Below are 18,288 nucleotides of genomic sequence, written 5' to 3'. Positions count from 1 at the left end.
AAAGGCTAACATTGTTATCTTTTACAAAAAACAGCTGAACATGAGGGTTTTGGACCAATTTTGTGTTCTCCATTCTTTAAGCACTGGTTCGAGCTCGTTTAAGCACCGGCACCGTTTCAAAAGTACCGGTTTGGTACTGGTATCGGATAAAACCTAAACGATACCCATCCCTACAGACATAGTCCAACAGCTTACTTTTCCTTTCATTTGTGTGATAAGCTTATAACTATGAATGTTCCTGGCAACTATTTACAGAAAAACTAAGCAAATATTAAATGCATGGAAGTTAAACATTGGCCAAAGAAATATTTTTTGGTTGGTTGATTTTTGTGCCGTGTATAACGCTGCAAACACAGTGTCACATTAATTTCCAATTTGGCTAATCTTATCAGTGCTAGCAGTGGTAGCCTAGGTTTCCTCCATTCTAGTGTTTATAACTCAGTGTAGAAAGTGCTGCTTGGTTATATTACATTATTTGTTTTCTGCCACGGCTAAAGTAGAGCGCAGCCAGGCTGGTTCCTTCTCGCTCATTTACAACTTCTATTCACAGAGAGAACGAACAACAGCAGGGCACAGTTGTTTGTTCATGGGTGGTGACCGGTCATGCCATATGCTTTTTCAACTGGCAACTTTACTGCACATTAATAAATAAGAATAACATGTTTAACTGATTTATATTTCTGGCATCAACTCATAACACAGTCCATTTGTCTCGTCACCTCTCCAAAATTTGATTATAAAACATAAAAAAAATTCAGCCCCAAACTTGTTAAATTTGTACTTATTTACAGTGAGCACCTAGAACAGTATAAAAAAAATACATATAGCAATATAGTTTCTCTTGCATATGATGTTTAAAAATGTCAGTTTAATTTGTAGGATTTTTACATTAATGCACTGGTAATTGTGCCATAAATGATCTCTCTACATCTTCCTTTGCATGCTGTATCAGGTATATATACAAAGTGCAGTAGCAGTATTACTGACATCAGTCTAAACTTGTGATGAGCCTCAGCTGAGGCCCAAGGGGTCAAGTAATGTCTTGGTCTATACTTCATAGTTAGAGGCAGAGAGACAGCTCTTTGTTTGGCCTGCAATGAAAAGCTTGTCTGTCTTTTGCTTCTGATGTTCTTAGGCTTGAGGCCAAGTCAGTGACAGAAGGAGCCTTTGCACAGCACTGTGCCCTCTGCCAGTGAACTACAGAGAGGATGTGCAGTGTTGTTGCATGGAAAAACACAGGCAAACTAACCCTCTCACCTCTTTTCCCCAGAGCATTGTGCAGAGGTCCCCATCTAAAGGGGAGTGGTCAGTTTTCCTAGCTTTTGAGACTGTAGTTGTTGATATTAGGAAAATGTTTTTATGGAACAAAAAAGCTATGGGTGTATTTTTTTTGTAAGTATTATTACTGAAAGCTGAAAACAAAACTGAAATGACTGAAGCGTCAAGTTTTGTGATGTTTTTCACTTTAATGGTACCTTTTTGTTGGAAAGTACATAATCTTTGTTCATGGGTTTGCTTTGATACACTGTTAGCCTTCTTTCTTAAAGGGAGATTGCTAAAAACCACATGCATTTGATTAATGTATCCAAATTAAGCATCACTGTAGCATCTGGCGCAACACTAAACCCCCATGAGTGACAGGTTTTCCCAGCATCAGTAAGCTTATTGATCCCATCCTGTCACATCTTATTGCAGAAGATATAGTGCACTGCCATCGTGTGGTCTGTAGCTCTAAGTGCTGTGCGTAATGTCTTCTCTTTCGCTCTCTTCTTGCTCTTCATCACTCAGCTTGTCTTTGTTTGAAGTGGGCGGAAATCTCATGAGAGGAGACGGCTCATTTTAGGACAAAACATGGCTCCTGCTGGCACAGTCGGTTCCACCGGTGCTTTTTACAGATTGTGCAGACACATGCGTAGCACTGCATTTGAGTGTGCAGTTTTGATGAAATAGGAGGCACCTAGTCACCCGAAGAAGAGAAGAAAATGGATTGCACTTCACTGGAAATGTGTTGATGCATTGTTTTATACATAGTTTATTAGTTTCTTTAGACATTAAACCAAGCAGAACTTGCTTTATGGAGAGGACTTGTTATCTGTCAGTCTCTGTTATGTTTGTACATCAACTTTAAATTTGAGCTGAGAAACAGGTTTTTCATATTTGGACAATGGCAGTATCGTACAGCAGTAGACATTTTTAGTGTAAGATTAAGCTTAATTATTATTATCAGTGATGAAGTGCACACAGTGATGATTGTGATTATTTGCCTAAACTGTTGAACTATTAAACAACAGGAGGAAAAAAAGTCAATCACAATTAGTACAAGAGGTTTAATCTTCAAATGACATTTTGGTCAGACTACAAATTTAATCCATCAAGTGTCGGTACAGTTTAAAAAAATAAATAAATCAATATGTGCTGTTAAGAATGTGGGCCTAATGATTTGTAGGTTTGTGCATAAACGGTGCTGATTAATTTTCCGTCAATTAAATTATTTTCAGCTTTCATGCAAGAACATGAGGCACACTCAGTCAGCTCCTTTTGATTTGTTTTTGTTCCTTTGCTGTTTATGATCCACTAAGACAGTCCTGTGACCATCTCTATTTCCATCTTCACTTGCCTTCGTAACATTTAGCGAATGTGTCTGGCTCCCCCCTTGAAGAAGACAGACCTGTATAAAAGCCTGTGTGTTCATATCTTGTCTGTTTACATATTTTATATTGGTGTTCTTTGTGTTTGGTTTTATGTGCATGCCTTCTGCATAATATCCCCCGTACCGTCTATGGCTGGAAATTCAACATCGTACATAAAGGTCGCACAGAAGCATATCTTAATGTGTGCAAAGGTACACCTGGCAATAAAATAGGATTGCAACTGAAATATCAACCTCAGCACTTGTAATTCAGTCTTGTTGTGAAGGCCTGAAAACCTCTTTCCTTTGTGCTGAATATGGTAACCATGAATTTAATGTTATTTGTCAGGTTTAAAGAACATCTTTCTCGCCACTGTGCTCCTCGGTCTGTATGTGCCCTGACTACTAAATCTCTGCTCTTGGTTTGCTGTTTAACGGAATGGAACTTACCATCGTCCCCATCAACCTCCAACCACCAAGTATCATTTTGTCATCCATGCCCACAAACACCTACACTGACTATGTTTAAAACATATGCCAGTTGTTCTGGATTTTCACTGTCGCTACCCTAGACATGTATTACAGCTCTTCTGTTTTCTGTTTTTTGAGAATGAAAACAGAGTGTAAGCGTCATCAAACCATGTATTTAATTGAAAATGATATAAAGGAAACGGACCAAACACCTAGCAGAACATCTCATAACATGAAGGAGTAACCCAAAAGGGGGATATTGAGAATTGCACAGCTTAGTAAAAGACAGCATGGACTGCTGGACAAGAAAGTTTTGTAATTTACATGAAATGGGAATGAAGCAGAAACACACTGCGTTAATTTTGGAGTAGGTTTCTGGGTGCCCACTGCTACTAGTACTTAGGGCTGGTTAAATGCAAAAAACAAAAACATGTTTACAGTATCCTTATTGATGTACATGCCTGAATAAACAGCATATACATAGTATTGATCTATATAACAACTTAGCAGCTTGTCGAATTTGTTAGACCACCAATCCAATGTAAGGTTTATGCCACAGCTGCCCAATCAACAGTATTGTTAATTCCCCAAATCACTTTTTGTGTTTTTGTAATGCTCACACTCGTTAATGAAAATTATGATTATAATGTTAAAAATAATTATTGTTATCCATTAATTTTAAAATGTAGTGTTTTAGAACATCTGGAAAAACAGTAAAGCACATTATTTTTTGGTTAATATTTTAAATGACAGTTTTAGTGGTTGAATGTTATGCTTGATTAATTTCTGAAGAGCACTGTGCTGGCTCAAATTTGGGTATAAAGACCAGAATTCAGTTTATTTAATTTTCTTTCATATTTAGTTTTAATCAAGTTTTTAACAGATCTCTAAAATATTTGTTTTATTGTTTTTATGACAGGTGAAAAAAAATTAATAAATGCACATTTTACATTACAGCTCTGTATTTAGAGTTAGAAATGGGGAAAAAAGTTATACATTTTAAAAATACAACAAAAAAGCCCCCGAACAGTTGAACACCTGGAATCTTCCAGCCAGTCTTCGTCAGGTAGATGAGCAACATCCCCTCATTCTAATAACAAATACACAATCAATCCAATGTTGAATTTAACATCAGATGTGTTCAAAACTGCAGCAATAAAAATGACTAAGTGTGTGAGTTAGATGGTACAATATTCAATACTTTTAGCGAAATGTTAAGTAGAACTAATATCATGTTGGGAAGTGACAAGATGTATACAGCAAAACTGTGGTTTAGCCGTTATACTAAGGCTTGTCTCCTTTGGTACATGTAAATTTAAATCTTAAATTTTAAATCTCACATTGCAAGCCATGACCCAGGAACATTTGACACTCTTGTCATTCGTTGTTTGGGAGTCTTGTTTTCCTTATTGTGGTATGAACTGATCAGTGACTGTGACTGTGTTAACTGACTGTGATTAACATTACTTGATTTCCATGCACATGCTCATAAATCGCAAATTCAAGACATTATGCCAGAAATTAAGAAATCTGCACTTTTCTTAATGATTACAGCATACACAGCTTGTGTGACTGCAATTTAGATAATGGACGTGCTGTATATCTTTATGTTCATGAACAAAAATATAGTGGTTGCACTAATTTGACACTGGATTGAAGTGAGGTTAAGTTTGATGATGAAACACATTCTTCTTGGACTTTGAACCACAAGCCTTGGGTTTCTGTCTATATTCTACTGTGTGTGTGTGTGTGTGTGTGTGTGTGTGTGTGTGTAGCCTTATAAAGTCCCAATGAGAGTTGTTCTTCATACACACCATCCTCCCTGCCTACAGTCTCGCTTTGGATGCTGTTACCTTGTGAGGGTGTCAAGTCAACAACACTAACATCTATTTCCCAAGGGCATGGTACATTGTGGCTATAATAAGACACACTGTACATCACGTACATCTTGTGGTTGTTTTGATGCATTTTTGCAACCAAAACTTCAGTTTTCTCCATAATATAACTGTATTTCTGCTTGTTAGTTCACACTTCCTGTCTGGTTTTGGAATTACTTGCACATGATGCAATATCTGTGCAAGCCATGTTGTTTCTAATAGCCAACTTGGTGTGTCAGACATTACGAAGTTATGAACTGCAGTAATATGATTTGTAACTTACTTACCTTTTTTTCAGATGATTATGTGTCATATATCCATGAACTGATCTCATTTCTGTCTTAGTTCTTTCATAGTTTTTAAAATATTTTGTTATGCAGACATAATTAACTAGAGCCATGCTGCATCTTTACCTGCTTGCGCCACTCCTCGTTAGACTGAAAAGCCCTGTGTGTTTTGAAAGACACTACAGAGAAAAGTGCATTGATTCCAGTGGAGAGAAAGATGCCGAGGGAGGGAACAGGGGTTTGGGTATGTGAGAAGAAGAGAAATGGTAAAAGAGAGAGGGAGTGAAAACAAAATGGGAGGGAGGGGAGAGAGAGAAGGCATGATAATGAGCCCTACCTCTGACACATCCTCCTGTTTCTATGGAGACCAAGGAGCCAATCGTATAGCCCTGCTGAGGACTGTACTACTGAGAGCAGATAAGAGGGTGGAGAGAGGTGTACGCAGAGGCTCCTCTCTGTTTATGAGAGCCAATAAAATCCCAGTAAATCTCCCAGTAGCTCTCCAGGAGGTAGTGTCTTCTTGCTTTCCTTTAAATGTGGAAGTCACCCCTGGCATTGATATCAGTAAAGAATTAGTAATCACACAGAAGAAGAAGGAAAAAGAGGAAGAGAGGCTTATCACGAGACATCTCCTTTAGAGCTCTACAAGACCCCACCCCACACCTCCTCTTCCACCATCAGCCCCACCCCCCTTAGCCCCCCACCAGCTGCCAGCCTCTTGGATGCTCCTTGTTACATCACACGCACTGCTCTCTGGCAGCCCGTGTTTGTGACTGGGAGGGAGAGGGAGTGTGAATGTGAGTGAGCCCGTGTGCGCACGCCGTCCCACCGTCGAGTCCCGTTGACCAGCATACAGGATGGACAAACCAAGTGTTTGGCGCGCCGTGGTGAGCAGCACAGACCCCAGGAGAACAAGAGACCCCGGGTCCCATTCAAGCAGACCGGGCTCCGCCATGGGTTACCGGCTCTACGACATGTGAGTAACATGTTCTGTGCGAATGCAGACAGGATAGCCAGACAGGCGGGCTCGCCTGCCTGGGCGGCACTGATGCAGCTCCCATTCATAGAGACAGCAGTTGAGTGGGTGGCGGTGGAATACAGGGTGTCTACCTCTCTGGTGTCCATGCTGAGTCACCTATGGCATCCGGACCTTGCTCGGTCCTCTCGTGTTCCCTTCCTGAGCCTTCATTGTACACAACGTCTCTCCTGGGGAGGGGTGGCGAGGTGGACCATACGTTTGTTTGAATGACATTCTCTGATTTCAGCGAGATGAGTTAATACCATGTGTCTTCATGTAAATTGATAAAACCTATGTGTTGTTTGGTATTTTGAGTCTGCCATTATAACAGAAAGCACAACAGAGTCATGTGAATAATGGTTTTAGAGCCTCTGGTGGCTGGGAAACATGACTCATTTCTGGATGATGCTGTGACAGCTCGTACTGGGCACATGAGTTCCTCACAGCTTCTGCTGTATATTTGAGGGTGTCAGTGTGTTCTTGTGTGTCCTTTGTATAGTGTGTATGTGGATTTGCGTGTGTGTGTGTGAGTGTGTAAAATGCGGCTGGGTCTAAGCTGTTATTTTTGGGATGGCGATGAGTCCTACGGTCTGTGTGGAAAGCTTGCATTTCTGCTTCAGTAAATTATGTGTAAATTCTACTGTAATGAAAGAGAGACAAAATTCTCTCATGTATTTTTGAAGCTAAATAATAGTATTGTTGTTGTTGCGCTCCACATTTTTTGCATGTGCTCTTCTGCTGTCTAGCACATAAACGCATCAGCTGAATAAGCATTTCGCTGCCTTATTTCACTGCAGAGGGACCTTCAGGTTTGTTTTCCCTCTTAAAGCGTGTCTTTGCTGCATCACTGTAGACCCTCTGATTTCCTTACAACCCTTTGAGTGTAACCATGTACTTGAACTTCACACATGTACTTACTAACTGATGCATAACGCTGAGCTGTATTACCCTGTCATGTCAGGATTTAATACCATACATGGGTATCCGTCATCTTAATGAATATGAGACCTTCATGGGTCTCCACTGAGTCTTTCACAGGCAGCCTGGCACTGCCATTTAGTAGATTTAATCTCTGCCTTGTTTCTATTCATTGAGTTCAGCCCGTATTTGTAAATATGGACACTCCTCAGATTTTAAAGTTTCTTTCATAATTATAATTTTGTAATTTTATGCTTAACTTTGAATTGCATTTCTGGTTTTTGTTGTTGCATATTAAGCAGTTATGTTCAGAGATGGTTGCTTATTTTTTCCATCCTCATTCCCTCTCAGCTCTAATCCAAGTAAAATCTTTAACCAGAGACTGTCACATGACCTGGGTGAGGAGCAGACAGCAGGAAAGTGAAAGTGTTGTGCAAATTGTGGTTATTGTTGTCTGGAGACTGAGAAGATGTACTGCTGACTGACACTAATGCTTGTGACTTTTGTGTCTGTCAAACAAACTGAGGATCACAATGTCTGTTCAATACTCCTTTAATGAGGAGCTGGAGTTGGACAAGCATGTTGTGTTGTAAATGTCATTTCATCGTATTTGGCAGCCCCCCATCTCACTCTGGAATTCTGATGCTGTCCCTGCAGCAGTGGAATGCCAAAAGGATGATGATGTCCTGGGTTTCACCAAAGACTTTCCTGCCCTAAAGGGATGCAGAGGTTGTCTTTAGCTGAATACACCATCATACACAAAGTGTAATTTGTTCAGTTGAGTACAGTGGAACAAGCGTGCATTGCTTTTGGCTATTGTGTGTGTATATAAAACACCCAGCACGCCCCTGCGGGCGGTTTTATCCTTCAAGCTCGGGTCCTCTACCAGAGGCCTGGGAGCTTGAGGGTCCTCATGCAATATCTTAGCTGTTCCCAGGACTGCGCTCTTCTGGACAGAGATCTCCGATGTTGTTCCCGGGATCTGCTGGAGCCACTCGCCTAGCTTGGGAGTCACCGCACCTAGTGCTCCGATTACCACGGGGACCACAGTTACCTTCACCCTCCACATCCTCTCTCGAGCTCTTCTCTGAGCCCTTGGTATTTCTCCAGCTTCTCGTGTTCCTTCTTCCTGATATTGCTGTCATTCGAACCGCTACATCGATCACTACAGCCGTCTTCTTCTGTTTGTCTACCACCACTATGTCCGGTTGGTTAGCCACCACCATTTTGTCCGTCTGTATCTGGAAGTCCCACAGGATCTTAGCTCGGTCATTCTCCATCACCCTTGGGGGCGTCTCCCATTTTGACCTTGGGACTTCCAGGTTATACTCGGCACAGATGTTCCTGTACACTATGCCGCCACTTGGTTATGGCGTTCCATGTATGCCTTGCCTGCTAGCATCTTGCACCCTGCTGTTATGTGCTGGATTGTCTCTGGGGCATCTTTACACAGCCTGCACCTGGGGTCTTGCCTGGTGTGATAGACCCCAGCCTCTATGGATCTTGTACTCAGAGCTTGTTCTTGTGCTGCCATGATTAGTGCCTCTGTGCTGTCTTTCAGTCCAGCTTTGTCCAGCCACTGGTAGGATTTCTGGATATCAGCCACCTCCTGTATCTGCCGGTGGTACATACCGTGCAGGGGCCTGTCCTTCCATGATGGTTCCTCGCCTTCCTCCTCTTTCTTGGGTTTCTGCTGCCTGAGGTATTCACTGAGCACACTGTCAGTTGGGGCCATCTTCGTGATGTATTCGTGGATGTTTCTTGTCTCATCCTGGACTGTGGTGCTGACACTCACCAGTCCCCGCCCCCTTCCTTCCGCTTAGCGTACAACCTCAGGGTGCTGGACTTGGGGTGAAACCCTCCATGCATGGTAAGGAGCTTTCTTGTCTTGATGTCAGTGGCTTCTATCTCCTCCTTTGGCCAGCCTATTACCCCAGCAGGGTACCTGATCACGGGCAGGGCGTGGGTGTTGATTGCCGGATCTTGTTCTTACCGTTCAGCTGACTCCTCAGGACTTGCCTGACCCTCTGCAGGTACTTAGTGGTTGCAGCTTTCCTAGCGGCCTCTTCATGGTTCCCATTCGCCTGTGGGATCCCCAGGTACTTGTAACTGTCCTCTATGTCTGCAATGTTGCCTTCTGGTAGTTCAATCCCCTCAGTTCTGACTACCTTCCTCTCTCTTTGTTACCATCCGACTACACTTCTCCAGCCCGAATGACATTCCAATGTCATTGCTGTATAGCCTGGTAGTGTGTATCAGTGAATCGATGTCTCGTTCACTCTATATATATATATATATATATATATATATATATATATATATATATATATATATATATATATATATATATATATATATATATATATATATATATATTTTCAGAAGGTATTTTATGCAAAACATTTACTCTACATTATATTCACACCCACACGAGTTGTTTTGAGGGATTAGTGACTACGTAAATCAGTAGTCACTTTGGACCAGAAATGCTGAGCAGCCACATTATTCAGTACTTATTTATTTAGCGTGTGCACAAAAAGAGTTGTTGCTTTTTAATAATAGACTATTTTCGTTTTTATAAATCCTAAAAAATGCATGTGTTGGAGTCGAGATGTGTGCAAAATCAATTGAACTGGCAATCCTATTGTCCGTAACATTCACATCCAGAAGGTGTGATCTTTGTGCATGGATTATTTTTTGGAATTCAGAATCACTTTCTTATATATTCTGCAGTGCACCGAATATACAACATTTCATGGACAGGGCAGGTAATAAGCATCAACTGGCTTTACCTTTCGTTGAGATGAGCCATGCATTCTTAGAGGGCATTTGTGGAGTGAATTAATTTTTAACAGGATCCCTGTTACTAGAAGAGATGTTCTAAATGCATTGCCCCCTGATCAAGTGACGCCAGTGCTGATGAAAAAGAAAATGCGTCACCAAGGGGGTAAGGCAGTGACGCCACATTCCTCCACTTTGCGTGCTCTCTGTCTGCAGACGCAGCACACTTTGCTGTCAGAGGCTTAAGCTCAAAGACAACTGCCAGCACTGCTCTGAATATGCCTCTGCTGTAGACAGGAACTGTGAGATACATGGAGCTATTGCATAAGACATCAACTGCATATAATGCATTGCCAGTACAAGGCACGAGAGAGCATGCTGTCAGTTCACATGGCATCAGCTGATGGGGCATAATGCTTAAAAGCAGGAAGTGAGTCACTTGTTAAAGCACATGCTCTTTGTATGTACAAACCTGTCTTCATGAAAGCCCTTTGTTCTTTTATTTGTCTGTATCTAGAGTGCCTCATGGCAATTCTTAATTTACTCAAGGACTTAAATATATAATATATTTGTCCATCAATTGCATTCTCATCAGTCCTTAATTTTTGACAAATGGCACGATATTTACACTTTATAATTCCCCCTCTTATCCCATCAGCATTGTTTTTGGCAGAAAACTACTCAGTCGAGAATATATGAAAATGAATGCCATGCTTTTTTTTGAAGGTGCAGGTGCATAGTGTACTTCAACATCAAGTCAGTAATGTACCAGCAGTACAGTAGCATTTTGGTTTTTGCCGAAATAGCACAAACTTGGCTGTGCTCAATCAGCTCAAAGGCTGTCATTTGCACACTAAAACGTCAGCAGCTGGACATCTGTCGACTGGCACTGAAATAGTGGCTGAGTTTGCAGCTGGAGCTGTGTCAGCCATGTGTGAGGATGATCAAACCAGTGGGAGCTGTGGGGCTCTCAGGGGCACATCTCAGTGAGTTGAAGTTTCCTCAGGGGAGTAGCTAGTGCTGATGCATTCGTGGTTTGAAACAGCCCATAATAAGCCTCTGCCTTTGCCAATGGCACCGTCGGAAGCCTCAGCACAGAGGAGAGTTGGGTGCTTTAGAAAAGGAGGCATCTCCAGAACATTTTGTTCCTTTAGCAAAAATAAAAATGGATATGCGGATGTGTTTGTCTGCAACAATGTTACATAATAACAACGAAACCAAGAGATCACTGACTACTGTTGTCTTTTCATTTTGATTGAGACTTTCATGGTTTTCTGTTCATAATTGGGGAAAAAAAGGTGTAACTGTCACACTTAAAGCCTTTTCTGCACAGTGCCTACCAAGTGGCTCATGCTGCCTTACATTGTGCAAGACATGCTAATCCTATCAGGGATATTAAACATTTCAAAGCAGTGTACCTGCATTCACAAATCCTGGACAAGTTCATATGCTATAGCAATTCTGTTACCACCCCAAAGGTTATAACACAGCTTCAGGACGGCTGAGAGAGACTAAAAGCTGTGAGATCCTCCTCCAGAAGCCACAAAGTATTTCCCCCACTTTGTTTTTATTTTTCTTCTCTTTGTCTTTGCTTTGCTTTATGACTGTGTCTGGATTTTCCTGCTTCAATGCAAAGCAAAAACCGGAGGAGTGAATTTACAGTCAGTATGGCTCATCCTCTGTTTCTCTTTCGTTCTTCTAGGTTTTGCTTCCCCACCCTCTTTCGCCTCTGCTACTGTCCTTTTTTCACCATCCAACTAATGCTCTGCATGGCTGCTTTCAGGCTGACAGCTGAGCAGCTGTACTGTACAATCTGTGTGATACAGGAGCTTGTGCACATGCAAACTGTGCTGTAACTTTAATGTAAGATTAGCTGCCCTGTAGTATAAGCTGTCATGCTAGTTGGACACTTTAACGTCTGTCTCCATTTTGCTTGTAATGAAATGAACATGCTGGGTCAGGACGTCGGTATTCCAAACAGATGAGGAAGAAAAGCTGCGTGAGACACTCTTAACTTTTATGCTGCTATTTATATTAAGTAGTGATAAATACATTTGTAGTGATTGAAAAAGTGGATCATTTTGTGAAGAGTATTGAAGTTGGCCATTGGAGATCTAAGGTCTGCCCTGCTTATGTGATGTGGTATGAATTAGGAAGAAATAACTTCCATGGTGTTTTATTTGTTTAATGTATTCTTGAGTGAATCAGCAAACTTGTCGGACTCCTCATTGCTCCGATTACATCGGCTTTTATGGCTTCTAAGCCTTTAAAATATGAAAGTTACCCAAATTTGCCACCAGGGGGTGAACTTTTCTAACATATTCATTCAGACAGACTGTCCTTCACACAGAAATAAATCAAAAGCTCAGAATCAACTGTGTACTTAATGAAATGATGGGTATAATTATGTCATCATAACGCATGCTTATCTAGCTTTTTCCTGATGTTATAAGGCCTGGCGTGGTTTTGGTAAAGGCCATCATCCTATCAGGTTCCTACTAGCAAAGGCAACCACCATTTTCCCCCATATTTTTTTTCCCCTCATCATGGAGTCTTTAAGCAACCTTATCAGTGATTGAGTGTGGCAGTCATGGGGGAGAAGTGGGTTCCTGTGGCTGTAGTGCTCAGTATCATCATTTATCACTACACTGGAGTTTAATGCAGCAGCACAGTGGAGACAAAACCGGTCACAAAGCCTTTCTAATGAGGGCATGTATTCAGACTGATGGTTGAACAGGTATTTTATAGCCTTTTGATCTCAGAGAGTGTGGGCTGGTATTGATCCACCTGCAGTGCTCTGAGGATTTCAGTCATGAAAGATTTGTCATATTTATATATTTTTTTTTATTTTATTTTACATGCACTATATGGACAAAAGTGTTGGCACACAGCACAATCTTTGAATTCAGGTGATTTCAGTCCTTTTGCCACAGGTGTATAAAATCAAGCACCTAGCCATGCAATTTGCCTTTATATTTGTGACGTTCGCTCTAAAGAGCTGACTAAATTTGAGCGTGGAACTGTAATAGGATCCCATTATTGCAATACGTCAGTTCATGAATTTCTTCCCTCTTAGATATTCCATGATCAGCTGTAAGTGGAAAGTCTTTAGCAACCACAGCAACTTGGTCATGAAGTTGCAAAAAATGTACAGTTACAGAGCGCGGTCGCCAACACTCTGCTGACTCGATAACGGCAGAGCTCCAAGCTTCCTCTGCCATTAACATCACCACAGAAATTGTGCCTGGGGCTTCATGGAACGGGCGTCCACGCTCAAGCAGCTGAAGCCTTGAATCGTAAAGCATTCGATAGTCAATGCAAAGCACATCGCCACTGCACTCTGGAGCAGTGGAAACTGTGGAGTGATGAATCAGACTTCTCTATGTTGCAGTCTAATGGGTCAGTCTGGGTTTTGGCAAATATCAGAAGAATGTTATTTGCCTGACTGTTCTGTGCCAACTGTACAGTTTGGTGGAGGAAGGATAACACTATGGGGTTGTTTTTCTGGGTTTGGGGTCTGTCGCTTACTTCCAGTAAAGGGAAGCGTTAATACTTCCATTCATCAAGACATCTTTTGACAATTCTGTGTTTGTAGCTTTGTGGTTACTATGTGGGGTTAAGACCCTTTTCTGTTTCAGCTTTACTTTGTGCAATGGGACACAGTTAAGTCCATAAAAGCATGTTTGAATGAGTTTGGTTTGCAAGAACTTGACTGGTCTGCACAGACCCCTTACCTATACCCCACTGAACATCTTTAGGATAAACCAGAACTGAGATTGCGAGCCAAGCCCACTCAGCCAACGTTGCTGTCGGACCTCACAAATGGTCTTCTGGTTGAATGAGCAAAAAATCCCCTAAAAACACACATCTTTTAGAAGGCCTTTCCAGAAGAGTGGAAGCTGTTGCAGCTGCAAAGTGGGGGAACTATTCTGTATTAATGCCAAGGATTTAGAAAGGGAAGTTACAAAAGCTTGTACTGTAGATTGCCCAGCATATTGGTCCATATGTATGGACTTGTTCTCATCTGGTGCTCTTCTACGCTACTTGAGTAATGAAAGTGCTTTATACAATGTTTCTCTTTCAGCCACTGACAAACACATTCATACAAGCACTTTCTTCTACATCTAAGTGCTTTCAATCTAACATTCACACTCTAAATGCATCAAGCGCAACTCTGAATCAGTTCTGAATGCCCAAGGATTCTTTGGCACGCAGACTGGAGCAAAGATCGAACCACCAACCTTCCGATTACCATATGACCTGCCCTACCTCCTGAGCTATCGCCAGCAATTTTTGGCTGGGTTTGGCTTACATTCATTTTTTAATAACTTAGGGCGATGCAGTTGATTACTGCCCTTGACTCTGACCTGCGCAAAAATGCACTTGACATTGTTTTACAGGGTAAAAACTTAAAGTAATAGTGAAAAGCACCCATTCTGACCACAGTTAGCAAAACAGTACTCTGCTCTCGCATTTTTGCTCCCCACACATATGGACGTGCCTAAGCTTACAATTTTGAACAATCGTCAATCTGCTCATGAAATTACAGCCTGTTGCGCTTGTACACGCACTTACTCAACTCTTTGTCCTAAAAAACCCCAAATAATAGCCTGTCATGTGCTCTTGAATCAGAGCCACTAAACTATTATGCCATCTATATTGTTGTAAGAGTCGCACTTCTTTGCCTTGACAGACTCTAATATGTTCTGCTAACAATGCGGTGAGGTTTTTACATACACTCACCACTGGCGTGAGAAAGAAAGGGACAACTAAAAGGGGTTTCCATCACCATTTCCAAATGGTGAGAAGAACAGAAGTTAAGTGCAGATACACGCTTTTTAACTACAGCTTAATTGTCGTCTCCATCTCTAGGTATCGTCTGATAATTTGCTTTAAATGTCACATGACATCTAACCACTAAAATTCAGAGTGCAGTAATGTACACAGGAGGGTAAGCGCACTTCTACACTTGCAGCTTTCGCTGAAGTAAATTGACAGGAAGAGCACAGAGAAAAGACGCCGACTGTGTTTGCTGATTTTACTGTGAGATGTGTGTAAATTAGGAGGCCTAAGTTGTGACAAAAGCCTGATGAATGGTGCTTAGATTCATTAATTCCACAGTGTCCCTGCTGTTCACATAGGCTCCCACTAAAGCCTTTGTCCTGCTCTGGTCTTTCTATATCTTGGCTTGGGAAAGCAGACATGAAGCCCATATTGTGTGAAAGGAGTCATGTGGTGATTGACTCCTCAGCCCAAACAGATCTAACTATACTAATTAGTATATTAATATGTAAATATGCACGTTACTCCACGTTTTTGTTTGTCTATAATTGCATACGTGAGTTTAATTGTTTGTGTAAATATGTGGCATTTTGAGTGTTTGTGTGTTTGGACATCGACAATGGCTGAATATTGATGAGAGGCCCTTCCACGCCTGTTTCCCATGACTGCTGGGACTGGGTGGCACTGCAGCGTGGCACTGCATCTCAGGCAGAGAAAGACCAGCTCTGTGCTTCTCTTCAAATGCAAAACCCCCTTTAGCCAGAGCAACGTTTTAAGCCTTATAGCGCTACAAGGACCTGCAGCACATGAGTGCAGTTTTAATGCAGACACAAACTTATCTATGAGGGTTTAATATGCCGGCCTTTTTTATGCACAGGAATTCCATTTCACTACATTCTTTCTGAATAGGTCTGCCAATGCACCATTCATATCTTACTTAGAGTGTATGAATCATTTTATTGACTATAATCTGGCATTTGTTCCAGCAATCTAGGCAGACTTATGGTTTTTATAATGATTCTATGACCTTGAAGAGTCTAAAAAAAAAAATACGAGAATTTCCTTATACTGACAAAAATCTGAGAAACCTCGAAGCTCATATTTATTTTAGAAAAGCATGTGGTCATACAACATTGCAGCAGTCCCTCCTCGATGAAAAGCCGACCAATCACTGGCTGCTCTGCGAAGCTTCCATTTGAAGCTTCAGTAGTACGGTAGTGTTGCCCAGCAACCAGAATCGGCACATTTCTGGGAGGTCCTGTGTGGATGGCAGCGGCTGTAACAGGGAGAGGGAGAGAGAGAGAGAGAGAGAGAGAGAGCAAGAGGGAGAGGATGAGGAGCAGGAGACAGAGATAGGAGGACAGCAAAGGTTTGGGGTTTAGCTGGAAGAAGGAGAACCGGAGCAGTAGATGGCATTACTGAATCCATGTTGGCAGTGAGAGAAAAGATCCGGTCTCTTGCCTCATAACAAAGTTTGTTCTTGCAGCGGGAGGAGACAGAAGAGGATTCCTGTTGAGTCTGTGCTGTTCAAACACAGATGAGTGAGTTTTGGAATTCCTCTTCCTATCTGCGTTCCTACACATTCCACTACCTGTGCCTGCTGGAGCGATGCAGAGCATTGGATACAGGCATGATGTCTCTGAGGATCCAAGGCTGACGCGCTGTGTGAAGGGACCAGCACAGAGGACACACGGTTGACCTGGATAAGAGTTAAAACGGAGCCGAAGCAGCTAATATAGAGCTTATTTTTGGGAGGTGGAACCCAAGCATTAATACTTGGTCCAAATCAGTCCCAGAGGGTTCCTCGTAGGCCTGGCTTTCTGGGTTTGGCGATGACTGAGACCGGTCCAGAAGTGATGTGGTTGTTCTGGGCGGGTTAAAACCACTCAGGCTGCCATCCAGTGGCAGTGGCGAAGCTGGAGCTCCAGAGGAGAACAGATTTATCGTCCATGCCGGGGATTCACTGGTTGCTCCTGTGCTTGCTGTGCCATGGTGCCTTTTAATGTTGTTGGATTCCACAGCTGTTCAACTGTTTGACGTGAGGATGTGGAAGTTCAAAGCTTTTTGCCTGGATTACTGGCATGTGCTGTGTTTGCACCCACACAACAACTTTTATAAAAGGTATGTTTTGAAGCCGCTCATGTTTGGCTTAATCGTTTCTTGCAGTTGCAAGTGCTACGTGTTATGAACAGCTCGCTCGCAGCTTGTTGATGTTGCTACCTGTGCTGAAGTAGTCCCAACATCAAGCAGTTCAATTTGTTTAAACCAACCCTCGAATTACTTCATAAAGAACATCTGATTGATAGAAAAACTGCTTTAGTGCTCAGCTCTGCTTGCTGACATAGTGGTTCTCATGTTGAAAGGCATAATTCGAGGGAGAGTGAGCTGGTTTAACCATTATCCATTTCTTCCAGCAAACGAGGTTACAGCTGTTATTGAAATGCTTGGTTAAGTAACTGTCTTGTCAGTGTCTGTTTAGTGTTGGCACAGCTGAAAAGAGTGGGCTGATCTCGCGGCTATCACTGAATCTATTCGTCTCCGTCCCACTGGGACCTCTTCTTGTTCACCTTTCACCTACAGCACAATCTATGCATGATTGATGAGGCTAGCGTTTTAGCTTATATTAAGTTTGGCTCTATTTTTTCGTCTTTCACCTCAAAATGCCAAACTTCACCTAAGACTTGATTTAAGTGTCCTTGATGGCATTTAAATTCATAAATCCCAGCAGTGAGTCTAAGCTTGCAAGTTGCTCAGTCTTGACAATTGTGTTTTAATTTCTGTTAAACATATTACATAAGTTTTAAGACTCATGTTTCAAAGCTTCCAGTTCTGTTTAAAGGTATATACTCATCTTAATTTATGCCCACCTCTTCTCTCTGCTGAAATCATAAAAAAAATTGTGTTTTGTAATATCTGATATCCCACATATCCTTAAAGTTTAGACACCCATTTTCAGAAAATCACCATTATCTCTTTAGATAGAATAGAAAAATACAAATGGATATATTTTCCATAATGATAAAGATGCTGTAAGGGGTGCTCTGTTATTTGTTTGATGTCCAGTCATGAAGTATTTCAAGCAGCAGTTTTAGGCTCAGACACTAGGTCCCAAAATTATTACTTTCCCTTTTAAACAATATAATTTAGGCTCAAGGTTTTAGAGCTGCACAGAAAAAGACTGCAATATTTTTTGCTCCATTATCCCCCTGCTACACCAGAGAGATCTAACCACTTATGTGTGCAGAGGTTTCCTTTATGCACATCCCATCGTGCTGATGTTTGATGTCTCAAACAGAAGCAAGCTGCAGTGTGATGACGCTGATCTAGGACCTGTGAAAATCAGATGCACCTGCCTTCTGTTGAATCTCTGTATGTATATAAACATGCAGTTTTTCTTTGGCATTAGTACTCTGAAGGCTAGGATACAGTATGTCCATGATTCATTAATAATGCATCGCGGATTTAGCAGGAAACTGTGAATGTAGGCCTCAGGGAATCCTCCAGCTTTAGGTGCATCCTCATCAT

At 41.7% G+C, this 18,288-nt stretch overlaps 1 protein-coding gene across 3 annotated transcripts in view; it reads left to right on the top strand.

Moving 5' to 3' along the window:
- LOC116331222 (IQ motif and SEC7 domain-containing protein 1-like) overlaps positions 1-18,288 on the top strand; it is a 97,131-nt gene that overhangs the window by 38,409 nt on the left and 40,434 nt on the right. The window contains exon 1 of one of the 3 annotated variants that reach the window (XM_039603959.1): positions 16,104-16,884. The exons of the other annotated variants lie outside the window; for them this stretch is intronic. Within the exon in view, the coding sequence (XP_039459893.1) occupies positions 16,766-16,884 (119 nt within the window). The 5' untranslated portion in view covers positions 16,104-16,765. Of the gene's footprint in view, positions 1-16,103; positions 16,885-18,288 lie in introns of those variants that run through there. 3 annotated transcript variants of the gene reach the window in all.

The sequence above is a fragment of the Oreochromis aureus genome, linkage group 20 (assembly GCF_013358895.1).
Source record: "Oreochromis aureus strain Israel breed Guangdong linkage group 20, ZZ_aureus, whole genome shotgun sequence".
Lineage (NCBI taxonomy): Eukaryota > Metazoa > Chordata > Actinopteri > Cichliformes > Cichlidae > Oreochromis > Oreochromis aureus.
This window is presented reverse-complemented; position numbering and strand designations above follow the sequence as displayed.